The sequence below is a fragment of the Pelodiscus sinensis genome, chromosome 2 (assembly GCF_049634645.1).
Source record: "Pelodiscus sinensis isolate JC-2024 chromosome 2, ASM4963464v1, whole genome shotgun sequence".
NCBI classification, from domain to species: Eukaryota; Metazoa; Chordata; order Testudines; family Trionychidae; genus Pelodiscus; species Pelodiscus sinensis.
Window position 1 is genome coordinate 46,464,696 of NC_134712.1, and position 16,052 is coordinate 46,480,747.

General features: G+C 40.8%; 1 protein-coding gene across 12 annotated transcripts in view; it reads right to left on the reverse strand.

The window, feature by feature from the left end:
* Positions 1-16,052, reverse strand: part of RALYL (RALY RNA binding protein like) — a 566,823-nt gene that overhangs the window by 14,053 nt on the left and 536,718 nt on the right. For 11 of the 12 annotated variants that reach the window (XM_025179532.2, XM_075920455.1, XM_075920456.1 and 8 more), the window contains 2 exons: positions 13,809-13,922; positions 5,503-5,681 (listed from right to left, as the gene is read on the reverse strand). In XM_025179532.2, coding sequence (XP_025035317.1) covers positions 5,503-5,681; positions 13,809-13,922 — 293 coding nt within the window. Of the gene's footprint in view, positions 1-5,502; positions 5,682-8,180; positions 9,445-13,808; positions 13,923-16,052 lie in introns of those variants that run through there. The other variant, XM_075920457.1, reaches the window with a different exon arrangement.

Genomic DNA, 16,052 nt, shown 5'->3' on the forward strand with positions numbered 1-16,052 from the left:
CATTTCAAAAAAGGCTAATGGCCAAAACACTGTCAGGCCTACAATACCTGTTGACATTTGGTATACAAGTGTTTCCCCCAAAGCAAGCTTTATTGTAATAGCAGCTATACTGGTAATATGAGTAGTTTTAATTTGGATTGCCCTAGTGTTGTTGGGTTTTAGCAGTTTATTCATACTTTTGAGAAGTGATCTAAATACTTGTAGGTTGTACCAAGTTCTTTTGTTACTCCTCTCTGAAAAAACACTAATTCAACCTTAAGTGTAAATGTCTTTTCTCAGAAATGGTGTGTCTGATTTAACCAGTGAAGAACACACATGACTTCAATGGGATACATATCTTGCAGTAAGAGAATAGGGCCCAGTATGTTTTTGGATTCTGTTATGCATAGGTGGGCTCTTCACTGCGATTACAGATGTTATTCCTATTGGGCATTATAGGATGCGTCCAGCAACTTCACTTCAAGGAACAGACTTCAAAAAGAGATTAAATGCTGAAGGGTCTGATTTTTATTCACTGAATTTCTGGTATTAATTTTATAAATTCAGGGCCTGATGCTGCACTGGTGTAAATCAGCATAGCACCAATTACTTCAACAGAGTTACACTGCTTGACTGCCGAGAATCTGGTTCACACAGATTTAAAACAGGAGTAATTTCAGTGATGTCAAGAGAAGTATAACAGAGCAAACCATGCTATAAGGTAAATGATCTTTGAAAATTGAAGAGACACGGGATTGTTGGGCATATTATTTCTGAGAAAAGAAATTAAAAGACAAGGACTTTTTGTTGTTGTTGAAGGGTATAATTGTTAGTTCCACTAGCAAAGACTTAAATGTTTTCCTACTGATTCAGAAAGATTTAGTTTTATGACATCTTGGGGCTCTTGCTGACAAAGTATGTAATTATGCAGCATATATTATGTAGGAAAGCAGCTCTGCCCTGGGCTTCCTGGAATCATCCGCTGATCTGTTTCAGCAGCGGCTGAATCGGGGACCCCTGGGGCAGAGCAGCTGGGGTCCTGCCGGGTTGGTCCCGCAGCCCCGAGGGGCGGCGCTACAAGACCAACCCGGCAGCACCCCAGCTGCTCTGCTCCCGGCTTCCCCGATTCAGATGCTGGTCAGTTTCAGCAGCAGCTGAATGGGGGAAGCCTGTCTGGCTGCCCCAGCACTTCCGGGTTCCTGATGGTGCCGAACCATCAGGAGTCCCGGAGCACTGGATGCCGGACTAATGGAGTTTTACTGTAAATCCTTGGTCTGAAATGAGTAGTTGAACAGTTTTGTTTAGAAAATCTTGTAATAAAATGATTTTTGAAAAGTCAAAATGTTGTAAGTTTTTTTTCATGGCCAAAACTATTTGCTGAGTTTGACTCAAATTTATGGATAATTTTGGTTAATCAAAAATCATATATACTATTCATCTAAAAAGTCCTGCCCACTTCTATTCCTGACTCCTAGCTACCTGTTCGAACCACTAGATCTGAACAATAAAATAGCCCACACTCATAAGCACAACCTTTTAAGATGCTCGGGGAGCATCTATACTACACCTGATGTTCAAAATAAGTTATGCAATTTAAGCTATGCAAATTGCGTAGATTATTTCAAGTTAATTTTTAAATAACTTATTTCGAAATTTGGCACTGTCTGTACAATACTTATTTCAGAATAAATCACTATTCCAAAACGTCTCCTTGTGCAATGAGGTTTACAGGGACATTGGAATAGCGAGCCCGTTATATTTTGAAATAACGAGCACGCTCAAAAGATATGAAATAGCTATTTCAGGATACTGGAAGTATCCCAAAATAGCACGATAGTGTGGACGTAGCCCAAAAGCCTGTAATTTAGTCATGTAAGTTATGCATGTTGTTAAAACTGATGTTGTAAAAGAGTGTTTTTGCTGGATACTAAATAGTAAAGCAGGTTAAGAGGGATAAATTTATTAAAAATGATGGGCAAGTTTTTCTGCCTGCTTAGCATTTTTTTCAAATATGCAATTTCAGATACCCAGAAAATAACTGAATTGCTAAAGGGTTTTTTTTTAGCATAGATATGAAGCAAGTGATGAAAATGTTCTCATCTTGTACAAATTCTTAAAGCAACAGTGGATTTAGATGCTAAAAAATCATATTACAGTAAGTGAGAGCAACATGCTTAAAACACTGCACTCTACTTAGAAAATCTACATCTCAGTTACTGACTGACAGAAAAATGCAGGATGGCAAGGCATTTCCAATGATTCATTTATACAACAATGTGAACAAAAACCGTGTCTACTGTGACACTGCATTCATTAAATATAAAAAAGGGCATGTCGGAAAGTTTCTTGCAATTTCTGATTTCAAGACATGCTTTTATTACTTTTTCCATTTTTTTTCAGTCACAGGTTATTAGATTCACTGCAGCTTTAGAAGGTATAACACATTAGTATCTGTCAGATATGCTTCTGCTAATGACTTTCTTAGCTTGCTCAAGTAAAAGTACCATGCACTGATATCCATCAAGTGAACACAACCTTTTACCTATTCATTTGTCTTGGGAATGAAGAACTCCATGTTTTCACTACTGTTGAGTAAAAGCTTAGTGAAATCTAAAGTGTCCAGTGCACCAGGAAAATTGTTCAACTGCGTTTCTCTTGACATTAAAAACATCCAGACCCATCAAAACAAAATTTTGGCCGAGCATCCCTTCAACAGATAAAATATATTTACCATCAACTAGAAGGTCCAGTTTCTTCTCTGTAACATAATAGAGGTCAAACCTCTCTAGTCTGACACCCTCAGGAACTGACTGGTGTTGAACCAAAGAATTTGCCAAACCATGGGAGGTCAATATGGTAGTGAGTAGGTCTCTATTTTTATTTCACCAAGATGAATAAATGGAACAGCACTTGCAATGTTGCTTACTAATGAACGACTGTACTGATACACCATATATAAGCCTATGCCTAGCTAAGGTTTATTAGCTCTGGGTATGTCTACACTACCCTCCTAATTCGAACTAGGAGGGTAATGTAGGCATACCGCACTTGCAAATGAAGCCCGGGATTTGAATTTCCCGGGCTTCATTTGCATAAGCTGGGTGCCGCCATTTTTAAATCCCGGCTAGTTCGAACCCCGTGCCGCGTGGCTACACGCGGCACAGAGTAGCTAGTTTGGATTAGGCTTGCTAATCCGCACTAGCTGTACTCCTCATTCCATGAGGAGTACAGCTAGTTCGGATTAGAAGCCTAATCCGAACTAGCTACTCCGTGCCGCGTGTAGCTGCGAGGCACAGGGTTCGAACTAGCCGGGATTTAAAAATGGCGGCGCCCGGCTTATGCAAATGAAGCCCGGGAAATTCAAATCCCGGGCTTCATTTGCAAGTGCGGTATGCCTACATTACCCCGCTAGTTCGAACTAGTGGGGTAGTGTAGACATACCCTCTCTTCCTAACAAAGTGTTAGTGTTATACAATTTTACTGTATTGGCACATGGAAATAAGTAGGTAAAGAGTAAAAACATGCTTATGTTTAGCAGGATTACCAGCACTACCACTGCTTTCTGGGCCCTTAGAAGGCATTTAGAATTAGTTTAGAGATAAATAAAAGCACAGAATACTGAGAGCCAGGGCTAGTAAACAACCTTTATGGGACTGTGGGAAACTTGGCCACACCCATGATAAACGGACAGCCGACTAAAATCATACCAGACCATGGATGTTGTGAGACCAGAGAATGCCGTTCTAAAGAGGTTCAAACTGTACAATGTAAATATGTGCAACATACAAAACATATTGCAAGCTACTAATTTTGCAAGGCCAAATCAGACTGTTGAGTAGAGTGGAGTTACTCTGGCTTACATTAATGCAACTGAAAGCATAATTTGGCTCAAATTGTAAAGCATATCTGGTGTTAGAAAGCCAATTTAGAGAACTGGAATGTGAAATACACTAGATAAAATTTATCATGTATTGCTTGAGATATGTAGGACTTGGCTACAGCAGTACTTGCTTGAGCAAGATATGTATGGTCCAGGAGAATGATTCTTTTATTTCTTTTCAGTGCAATTTATTTTACTACCTGTTTAATACTTGTCATTCTTTGTAAGAAAAAAACCCAAGTCAATTTAAATCTTGTTCCATGAAGATTTGCTATTTCACCAAAAGTAATTTCTTGTTACTTACTAGTAGGGATAAAAATTTTCACAATGGGTCTGATTCAAAGTTAACTGTAGTCATTCTATAGACTTAAATACACTATGTATCAGGCTCTTTAGTGGTAGGAATTGCAAGGAATATTTATTTTTTGAAAGGGAATTTGTATTTGTAGATACTAATTGGTCGGAAAGTTGAAATTCAGTGATATAGTCCAAGGTACGTGGGGTGTTCTAGTGTGCTGAGATGAAGGTACAGAAGATACCTTGTTATTATCAAATGTTATAGCAGTGATTTAATTTTTTCATAATACAGCAAGAAAATGAACTCTGAGTTCTGTCTGTATGTTTCATTTACTGGTGTCCTTTATGTCTGACACATGATTCTCCATCTTAAAGACATGAAAAATAAAAAATAAAAGCATGAAAAATGACAAAAAATAGGCTAGCCTGGATACCTACGTCACAGAGGGCTATAAAGGACAATGTAGACAAATGAAATATCTCTGTGAGGTAAACGTAACAGAAATATAGTTAATAGATAAGGAATAAATTCTGGTCTCAGCTGCACCAGTATACACGGGCAATAACTGCATAGATTTAACACAATTACATAGTGTAAAATCAGTGGGAGATCAGAATCAGGCCCAAAACGTATTCTCTATCCTTACAGATAATTTAGCAGAATTAAAATACCTCTCAAAAGCCATCACAATAAAGGCCAGACTCACAACTGCATTACTCATATAAATTAGGAAAATTAGGTTTAGATGAAATTATTTAGTGTGGGTGCACAACTGGTTGAAAGAGCACTCTCCTGTTATTCTTATCAATGATTTGCAGGCAAGTGGAGTGGATTTATCTAGTGAGGTCCTGCAAAGTTGTGCTATGGGTCCAGTACTATTCAGTATTTTCACTAATCACTTAGGCCAGCAGTTTTCAAACTTTTTTTTTATTGTGACCCAGTTGAAGAAAATTGATGCCCATGACCCAACATAATTTGACTAGAGTGTGGGCTTTGGGGTAGGGCTGAGGATGACAGCTTTGGAGCGTAGGATGGGGCTCCAGTTTTGGAAGTGTCAGGGCTGAGGCAGGAGGGTCTTACTGTGAGCAGCTCCTGGTTAATGGCACACCCCAGAAGCATCCAACAAGGTCAGAATTTTGTGAGGAGAGGGGGCTAGCAGCCATGCACTCTGGGATGTGGCTTGCTTTACTTCCCATGCCCCAGATCCTAAGGGAGTGAGGGGAAAGTGCTTGCATTCCATGCATGCCTCTCACACTTAGATGTTGAAGGGAGCTCACCAGTCCATTGAACTTCCAAGGCTATTCATAACAACTGTATACATAGACACGGCCTGTTAATTTCTTACCAGCTCATTGCTGCAATCCTCATCAAAATCCTCCTCTATTCCATCAGTCATATCTTCTCCATCCCCATCTGCATCTGGCCCTACTTCAATTGGCTCTTCTGTAGAGTTATCTGCATTCTCTGATATGCATTCCTCTTGGATCAACTCAGCATGATCTTCCATTTGCTTCTTTTGAGCTTCTGTAAGGAAAGCATACTCTGTAGCAATTCAGCAACCTTTTCTGCTGCTTGGAATGAAAAGTGCTCTCAGGAAGACTTCATGCTCCTATTCTCCATATGGAGCTAGGTTTATGAAATATGGTATGTTAGTAACATCCAGGTAAATATTATCAATTTCCCTAAATTCTAAAATTACTAAATACATAATCTTCAAACACTGGCACACTTAGTCGATAAAATTGAATGGACCAAATACAATTATTGGTTCAAAAATATAGTTTTACACCAGTCTTGCAATATTCTGTACTTTGCTTATTGTGGGAACCCAGTTCACACAATCACTGTGCAGGTATGTATCAGTGTAAATTCCTGTGCTCTAACTTGCTGACTGAGGATAATGGTCAATAAGTGTCCAGGGATTTGAATGATCATGGTGTGATTACGTCTCTAAAGTATAGTTAAAGTCTACTAGTTGAACAGGCCCAATTACTAACAGCACCTCTCACTCTCTTCATTTCCATCATGTGCTGAGATAATGGCCTCTACTCTTGGCTCAAACTCATTGCTCTTTTCCATTCCTGCAAAAGTGGAATCAACATGAAGACCATTTTTAAAGCCCCTAGGGCTCACGGAAGCTCCCCCTGCATGGTCCACCGTGATCAGTTCCGGTGTGGAACTTAAGTGATGGAGATGACCTTGTATTTGTCCTTTATACCTGGAAGAATTCCACCCAGGCAGGAGAAGGCCACAGCAGAGATGGGAGAGAATTGACAAAATGGCTTATAGATTGGTTGGAGGAGCAGCAGAGCTGGAGTCTTAAAGGGCCACAGACTCATTCCAATGTACATCAGGAGCTCATAATTGAAACTTTTATGGAGAACAGCAGATTAGGGGACTATTTTCCTGTAGCTGGGATAGCAATATCATTTCAATCTCAAAGTGACAATACCTATTAGTGATGGAATCTTCAAAACAAAAGAAATATTTCTTTCTTTTCGATACTGACTGTTTTATATTACCCAGAAGCTCATCTCATATCTCATTAGGCAGTGAATGAATCTGAAATTGGCTATGACATTACATATCTTTCAGATTTATGAATACATTATGGTTTTTACTTTAAATTATTACATGCCTTAGCTAGTACTAAACTCACGACACTATTCTGTATCAGAGTCACAAAGACCGCACTAGTTTCTCTTCTACATATATATTTGTTACATATCTTCAGTCCTGCTAGCCTTTGACCACTTGCTGATTGTGCTTGCTAAGACTTGAGAGAAAAAATGGTTTTGTTTCCTTGCACCTTACATCTTTACAGAAAGAATCTTGGACTCAAAAATTAAGGACCATGATGGGTATCCTTCTTTGAAATCAATGTGCTTGTACAGATTGTTAGTGCAAAATGCACCCCACAGAGCCATATCTTAAACTATTCAATGTTTATCAATATAACAACTTCACAGTTATAAGCAGTGATGTTAGCACACACTACTGAATCAACCCAATGTCTGCTATGGCATTTGATTTAAGAGTCGTTTGGTACACACTTGTAGTGCAACTAACAGAAGGTAACCACTTAAAACCTTTTTTAATTTGCTTATGTCTTGATGCTACTCTTCCTCATTTCACAATCTAGTCTAAGGAGGAGAATTTCTTGAAAGGTTGGAAATTTTGCAAGACAAACTTTTTGAATAAGATATAAAGTAGCATGAACAAGCAGCATGAGCTCCTGCTCAGAATGGACAATGGGAATTGTAAACACAGACAGCAGCTAAAATGCAGTGGAAAATTTAATCCTTTTTATATGCAGCACAGTGCAGTCTGTCTCCCTGCCTTTATGAAAGTAATATTGAACTTTTCCTCTGCTTACTTATTGTAGTGTTTCAGCATTACAAACAGCATATATAAGATGCTGGAAAATGATAAAAATGTATTCTTAAATTTAACAAAAATCAATTGGATATATATGTATAAAAGAAGGACAGAACTTTATAAAATGAGTTGAACGCCAGTATATACACAATAAAAGAGACAGGAAAAACACATTTTGGTCAAGATTTTCAAGAATGCACGCTAAAGTTATGTTCTTGATATATTTTGATGAAATTATTCAGGCCTTAGCACTTTTGAAAATCAAGTCACTTTTTAAAGAGTCTAAGTATGAATTTATGCCTAGGATTTTTAATGATGTCCAAAGATTTAGGTGTCCAACTCCCATTAGAATGCATACCTAAAACTTTTAGGATCCTTGACAATCCACACCTCAGAATCTATGTTCCCCTCTAATCTTTTCCATCCACACGCAGAATAATTATTTTTCTGTGCACCAAGGCATATGTGAATGTGCATCATCAGTACAAACAAACAAACAATCTAGCTATGGATGCTCTGCTAATCAGCTGGGCAGTATTTAAATCTCTCCTGAGCAGTTGCACAAGTGCACAGCTTACAGGGAACGCTGCTTAGAACCTAGCATTAGGCACCCATTATTGAAAATTTGGTCATTGTATATACAGAAAAAAATATTCTCCCACTGACATCTTAGGGCTTAGGACACTGCAGGACAAAAGCTGAATTAAGAGATGTAACTTCAGCAATGTTAATTGCATAGTTGAAGTCAAAATAGCTCAATTCAGTTTCGGTGCCATCTACAGAGCAGGAAGTCAAAGGAAACTCTTCCTTCGACTTCCCTTACTTCTTGTGAAATGTGGGTTATAGGAGTCAGAGGAAGAAGTCCTCCATCTTGAAATTATTTCAAAATAACAGTTTGCTGTGTAGACACACACTTTGTTATTTCAAAAAAATGTCAGTTATTCCGAAATAACGCTGCTGTGTAGACATACCCTTACTGAACCAGAACAGCTAACCACTGCTCTGTTGTATCTTCCTGTTCCCAATTTCCACCGACAAATTAAACCCACCAAACATCCTAAAAATCCAGTTTTCCTCTGTATAAACTTTAGCTACTGAACAAGCAAAGTTATTTGTACTAGTAAAAAGATCCAGCTTTAAAAAACTTTCAAATAAGTATTATTTATTAGGGACACAATTTGCAGGCATCCGCAGTCTTAAAACACAACATTCATCACTTGTAGAGTTTGAGTTTCCAACCTGCACCCATAGCTGAGACAAAAGAAGCGTGAAGTACAATACATTGTTTCTTGGTTGAAAGACTACTGAATAAACACTTCCTTCTCTCTTACTCTATTTGTATTTAAAGTGAATCTAAAGCCCTTGTGTAAAAGGGAGCATAAACAGTGCACAACCATTAGGGACACAAACCCACAAGGCAATCTTTCACTCTCAGGTTCTCTTTTCTGCTATCATCCTATAAAAAATGCCAGAAATGATGGCAATAAAGAAAAGAACACTAGCGAAAATTGTAAGGTGAGTTTCTCCCCCGAGCTTTTACTGGTTACTCAGAAAATAAGTTCAATAAAAACACTGAGTTCAGACTCTAATGTATCAGTCCCCAAAAAGGAGTAACTTCAAATCCTTAGAATAATAGCCTTCTGAATGTCAATGTATGTTCATGAAAAAAATTAAAAAATTGCAGCCAGATTAGTATGCTCTCACTCCCTGTTTCGTTTCTTCTTCTTTTTTCAAATTAAGTTATGCACCAGCTCGCATCCCCGCATGCAGCCAGGAGACACCATCTTTGTACTGGCTAGTTCTGCCTGGGACAAGGGAAGGAATTCTCTCATCAGACAACACAACAGCAGTGGAATCATTCTGCAGGTCTCTTGGTAGGATCCAAAAATCTTCCTCACCTCCTACCTTCCTGATAAAAGGAAGGGAGAGTAAGGGGACTAGATTTTCACTTCTGTCCTAAATACTGATTTTGATATTAATTATATCCATGTAAATCCAGAATAATTCCACAGAATTTAACAGAAAATCTAGATCACTGCATACATTTCCTATCTTCTTATTAAGAGACCTCTGTGAAGGATATTCATTTCAGTCCTTTGAGCTAATTTATATTTAAATGAATACATTACAATTCTTTTAGCAAAAGTGCAAACTGGTTCTCAAAGTCCAATGATGTGACTTATTTTGCATAATAATGGGTTTTATGTAAAAGCTCTCTAAAGTGGGGATATGCCATCTTAATTCATTTCTGTAGAACTAGTAATTCATTCGGGTTCAGTACAACTATACATTCCTTGAATATATTGCCAACTCTTATCTAATTTGCTTAACATTTTAATGAGACAAGGTGGGTGAGTTAATATTTTTTATTGGACCAATTTCTGTTGGTGAGAGAGACAAGCTTTCAAGCTTACACAGAACTCTTTATTGGGTCTGGGAATGGACTCAGAATGTCACTGCTGAGTACAAGGTGGAACAGATTGTTTAGCTGAAACAGTTAACACATATTTCACGGGATCAAGGTAACGTCGTCCATTAACACTTCTCCAGTCAAAGAGTGTGGGGTGAGATGGGGAATGTTTTATAGTTTCATGAATGTATGGTGGTTATAGATTCCATACAGACTATTATCCACCAATACTTACTATCAAGGTTCCCTGCAAACTGTGTGCATGCACGGGCACGCAGCCCTTTTCTGAGCCCCACGCAGAGGTTCAGAGCTCCCCACACAGGAAGGGAGCTCAGCTGATTGGTTGGAGAAGTAGAGGCAGGGAACCCTCGGTGGTGCAGAAGCTATAAATGGAGAAGCTGGCTCCAGCTTCTGCTCTAGGGCTGGGCAAAAGTTGATCTGCTGGCTGGATGCAGCTGCGAGAGCCTCAGCCAGCTCTCAGCCTGCTCGCACTTGCTCAGTGCTCCGGAAAATTGGGTGCAGGGCCACTTGTGTGTTTGTGAGTGCTGAGAGCCTGGAGGACAGAGACACAGGCTTCCCATACTGCCCCTGCCCCCAGTAGCTCCCATTGACTGGTTTCCACCAATAGCAGCTGCTTGTTTGTAGGTAGCATGTGAAGTGCACCCCTCCCTCATCCCCCTAGCTCACAGCATTCAGTTCAGAACAATAAACATGGCTCCTGCAGCTCCCCTGAGCACATACTGGGGCTGGAAAGCAGGGACCCTGGCTAAGGAACCTGCTAAGCTGCTGTCTGGGAACCAGGTAAGGTCTCCCAGCCACAGCCTCTCTCTAGCACTCTCTTCTGCCCCCCTATCCCATGTAATCCAAAGCTTCTGCACTCCTTCTCCAGCTGCCATATACCTTCCCAGACACTGCATCCCCTCCAACACCCCTTCTAAGGTCACAACTCCCTCTCAGTCCTTGCACCCCAATCCACTATCCCTGGTTGCAGTCGAAATCCCTGCACCCCTTCCTGCATTCCTGCCCCAGATCACAACCCTCTCCCAGACTCCAGACCCCATCCTCACCACAATCTATTGCCCCAGGTCATTATTCCCTACTTCACCCAAACTTCCTCCCAGATCCCATACCCCAATCCCTTACCCTAAACTCCCTTCCGCACCCAACCTCCATCCGAGACCCCCGCACCTCTTCTATTGATATAATGGAAGAGTGTGGCCCTCGACCTCTTACCAAATTCTTGAAGTGGCCCCCCATCAAGAGGCCCCGCCCCTGCATTAATGGCTTAAGGTAAGAAAGTAAAAGATTCTTTTAACAGAGTTTTTAGAGTGTTGCAGATATATAAAACTCCAATCTTAATGATTTTTTTAAAATCCAGTGTTACTAATTACTACATGGTAAACTGTATTGCATTAAGGCCAGATCTTTTCTATCTGGTAGAGTTCTGGCTCTTATGAGTCAGAAGTAGCAAGTACCAGGTGTGATGCTAGCTGCTTTCTAGGATGAAACCTTATTGGAAAGATCTTTGAAACATGCATCTGTCTGTTAGAAAGGATGATGATACATGTACTCCAAGGTTTCAGAGGGATAGTCGTGTTAGTTAGTCTGTAACTAAAAAAAACGTAAAAGACAACAATGGTCCTGTAGCACCTTAGGGTAACAAAAATATATAGATAGTATCATGAGCTTTCGTGGGCACAACCCACTTCTTTAGTCAAGGGCAGTGTTAATTTTCTTTTTATTGGACTTCACATTAAGTATTCAAGCATTGCTCCTTGTTAATTATCTCTTCTTTTAATATATTTTCTTCCACACCAATGAACTATTTAAAATATATATTTATATCTATGGTTTTTATTTGTATTGGGGGGTGCACATCCAGACACTACCCCAATATTGGTGTTGCACGTAAGACATTTCAACCTGCCCAAAAGAAAATTAAACACGCCCAAGGATGGAAAATCTTAGAGGGACCAATGCTTACTATCCATAATAAAGATAAAGATCGCATCTGAAATTTTTTTTCCTGAACCCCCTCTTCTGGCCTTTAAGTAACCCCCCAACCTTTCCAAGTTCATCATCAGAAGTAAGCGCCCCATAAAACAGGACATGCCAACACCAGACACTGCCAAACTCTGCCAGAACAACAAATGCAAAACCTGTAGACATATCTCCAATATTACAATGATCAACATCCCCATTACACTTTCATAATTTGTGCATTTTACACGTCTATCACAAGTGAGGTACCTCATCCAAAGCATTACATGCCTCAGTCATAAGTATGTAGGTGAAACAAAACTATGCTCTTGAATGAACTCACATAGAAAAATTATAAAAGACAAAAGCATTTCACCTATGGGTAAACACTTTGGACAAAGTGATGACTCTATATCTAACCTCTGAGTCATCATCCTCAATGGAAATCTGCACAACATCTTCAAAAGACAACCTTGGGAGCTTATATTCATAACTTTGCTAAGTACTAATAATCATGGACTGAATTAAGACACTGGATTTATAGTTTATTATAACAATCTATTGCCAACTTAATCCCCCCCTCCAAACTTCTTTCCCTTCCTTTATTCCACCATGCCTGGAGAGATGTTAGTTGGCCATTTCACCTTCAGTGTTTCCTTGAAGTATGCTAAGAAAAACCTTAAAAACAACTATATTTGTCTTCTGAAGAAGTGAGTTGTGTCCACAAAAACTCATGACACTATCTATATTTTTGTTAGTCTCTAAGGGTATGTCTACACTACCACCCTAGTTCGAACTAGGGTGGTTAATGTAGGCAACCGAAGTTGCAAATGAAGCCCGGGATTTGAATTTCCCGGGCTTCATTTGCATCTTGCCGGGCACCACCATTCTTAAAGCCCCGCTAGTTCGGACTCCGTGCCCGCGGCTACATGCGGCACGGAGTAGGTAGTTCGGATTAGGCTTCCTATTCCGAACTACCGGTACACCTCGTTCCACGAGGAGTAATGGTAGTTCGGAATAGGAAGCCTAATCCGAACTACCTACCCTGTGCTGCGTGTAGCCGTGGGCATGGAGTCCGAACTAGCGGGGCTTTAAAAATGGCGGCACCCGGCAAGATGCAAATGAAGCCTGGGAAATTCAAATCCCTAGCTTCATTTGCAACTTCGGTTGCCTACATTAACCACCCTAGTTCAAACTAGGGTGGTAGTGTAGACATACCCTAAGGTGCTACATGATCACTCATATTTAAGGGTTTTTTTAAAGTTACAAACTAACATGGCTCCCCCTCTGATCTTTGACGTATGGGTTATTTACTTATGCTAAACACAGAGGCAGCCCGTGGATATAGGCAACCTCAGCAGTTGCCTAGAGAGCCGCGTTAAACACGCCGCCCAATGATGACATCACTCAATTGAGTACTATGGAGGCAAGAGCGCTGATCGTGCATTCCGCCTAGGGCGCCAGTTGCTGACAGCCCTCCTCGAGACACTCCTGGCTAAACAATATGTTCCACTTTATATTTAATACCAAGACACTCTGGCTACGTCTTCACTTCGAGTTTTTCCAGTAGAAAACATACTAATGAGGGACTCATTAGCATAAGTCACAACATCATTAGCATATTTTTGCCATTTCTTTTTGCGCAAGGGGTTTTTGTATAAAAAGAAGCAGTGTGGGATTTTTTTTTGCACAAAACCCCCGTTTTGCGCAAGATCCTTATGCCTTTTGGGGTTTAATTTACCTTTATTCTGACCCCATGTGATGTAGCAAAATGTCTATAAAGCTTTTATTTTCTCTCTGTGTCAGTTTGACTAATAATTATGCCTTGGTTTAATTAATCTCTTGATGAGTTGTCTGGGACTTAAAAAATCATTTTCACCTACCTGCTTCAGCCTTCTGCTGTTTTTCAATCTTCTCCAGCCTCCCTAGCAAAGAGTCAATTTTTGTTTTGATTTGGGTTAATTCCTTCTTGATTGTTTGCAACTCATCTGATTTCACTGAGGAAGGAGAACAAAAAAAAGCACAAAACATGAGAGAAACAACAATTTCACTCCAAAGATTCATCTGAACATATTCTGTCCCTTTCAAGGTATACTTTCTAATATCACTACATTCTAATTTATTTCAGTTCTTTTGCTGAATGAGTGTGAAATTTTTGTCCATTTCAGATGAGCAATCCCAGTAGAATTCCAGTAAATATTGAGTGATAGCAGGTCATGTGAGGGATATAGCTCAGTAATAAATGTTTGCAACAAAACATTTAAGGCCATAACAGATTCAGTCTTAGCAAATGTAAGTAATGTCTGGTGACAAAAAACCTATGATGTGAAGTGAATTAAAATTCAGGGAATGATTCAAACAAGACAGGCAATTTACAGTTTAGTAATGGTATTTTGCAGTGCAATTTTTAAATAATAATAATAATAATAATAATAATACATTAGGGGGCTGCACCCCCTGCTTGCTATGCTCATCATCCCTCCTCTCTCTGCGGGTAGGCAGCCCTGGCTCTCCCCCCACTGGCTGCCAGGACAAAGCGGAGGCAATGCCAGCTTGGGCTTCCCTGCCCCCAGCACCTGGGAAGAGCCGGGCCAAAGCCGTGACCGCTCTGGCTCTCTCCCTCTCTCAGCCACTGGAGAGGGCTGGGCTGAGGCTGCATCAACCATGGCTCCTTCCCCAGCCACCAGGGAGAGCTGGGCCAAAGCCATGGCAGCTCCAGCTTTCCCTTCGGCTGCTGGGGAGGGCGAAACCAAGGCGATGGCATGGAAGTCCGAGTTCTCCCCCCAGCTGCCGGGGAGGGCTGAGCTGAGGCCATGCAAGATGCAGCTCATCCCCGGCTGCTGGGGAGGGCCGGGCTGAGGCATCTCTGGCTCTCCTCCCAGGCACCGGGGAGAGTGGGATCAAAACCATGGCATGGAGGCCTTGGCTCTCTCCCAGCCACCTGGGAAGGCCCAGCTGAGGCTGCCCCCACCCCCAACAGCTGCTGGGGAGGGGAGGAGAAGGCTGGGCCAGGGCCGGAGCTCTGGCTCTCCACCTGGTCCCTAGGGAGGGCCAGGCTTGGGTTGGAGGGAGCGGGGGGCTTAGCTCCTGTGGATGCAGATGATGTGATAGAATCATTCTGTCATCCCGCAGGAAGTTTTGTTTGATATAAATAGAGATAAAAGAATCCTTCCACAGCAATAGGTATTTTTTTCACGGGACCAAATAGTGACAAATGCTGGAGCAGCCAGGAAAACAGGTGTTCCCAGCCAATGCCTTCATTGCTGAAAAAATTCTTGAGTAATAGTGCTTTTTAAAGCTTTCAATCCACAGTAATTTCTTGTACTTTTTTCAGCTGCAGATAAAATACAAACATATTTTTGTGATCATGTCTAAGAACAGACAAGCTAGTTCCAATAAATGATCGTCTCAAGGGAAGTTAAAAAATGTTTTCCGTACTTTATTCTTCATTTATATACACATTTGCACTTCCTGCTTCCAGCTGGGCTTGGAAGAAGTACTGAGCTAATAGGGAGGACTGTTCATGGAGGTATTCTGGCTTCATCAGAAACAGGAACAATTGAGACCTTGTAAACATAATTCTCATGGAATTTCCAGCCTAATTTTGTAGACTCAGGGGAAGATCCAACTATGAGTTCCATTGTCCCTCTCCTAGGAAGAAATCATATGGTGTCTCTAAAGAGAACTCATTCTTCCATGAAGGCTCTGGATCTCTGATGACCTCTCTCTACCTTTGCCACATAGCTCCAAAGGAGTCATATTGTTCAGGCTTTTGAAGGCAAAAGAAGGTTCTTAGTCCAAGAGTGAGAGGGTGGTGGTGCAAGGTAGTTATAGTCATAATATTGTTAAAATTGGACTAGATTACCCTTTCAGCCCTTGCTCCATGGGACTCGAGGGAGAATGATGTACATTTGTCTGACCCCGCCCCTTTTCCACACAAAATCTGGAACACTGAAGAGCTCATTAAGGGTCTGGGGAAGGGGGGAACACCATCATGGAGGAGGAGCTTTCCTGTGCAAACTTCCTCTCCGTGACTGGCTCCTGGAAGAACAATCAGGCCATATTACTACTGGGTACCTATCTGACCTAAACCTCTTAGCCTTCTGAGCTTTGTTCAGCAATTAATT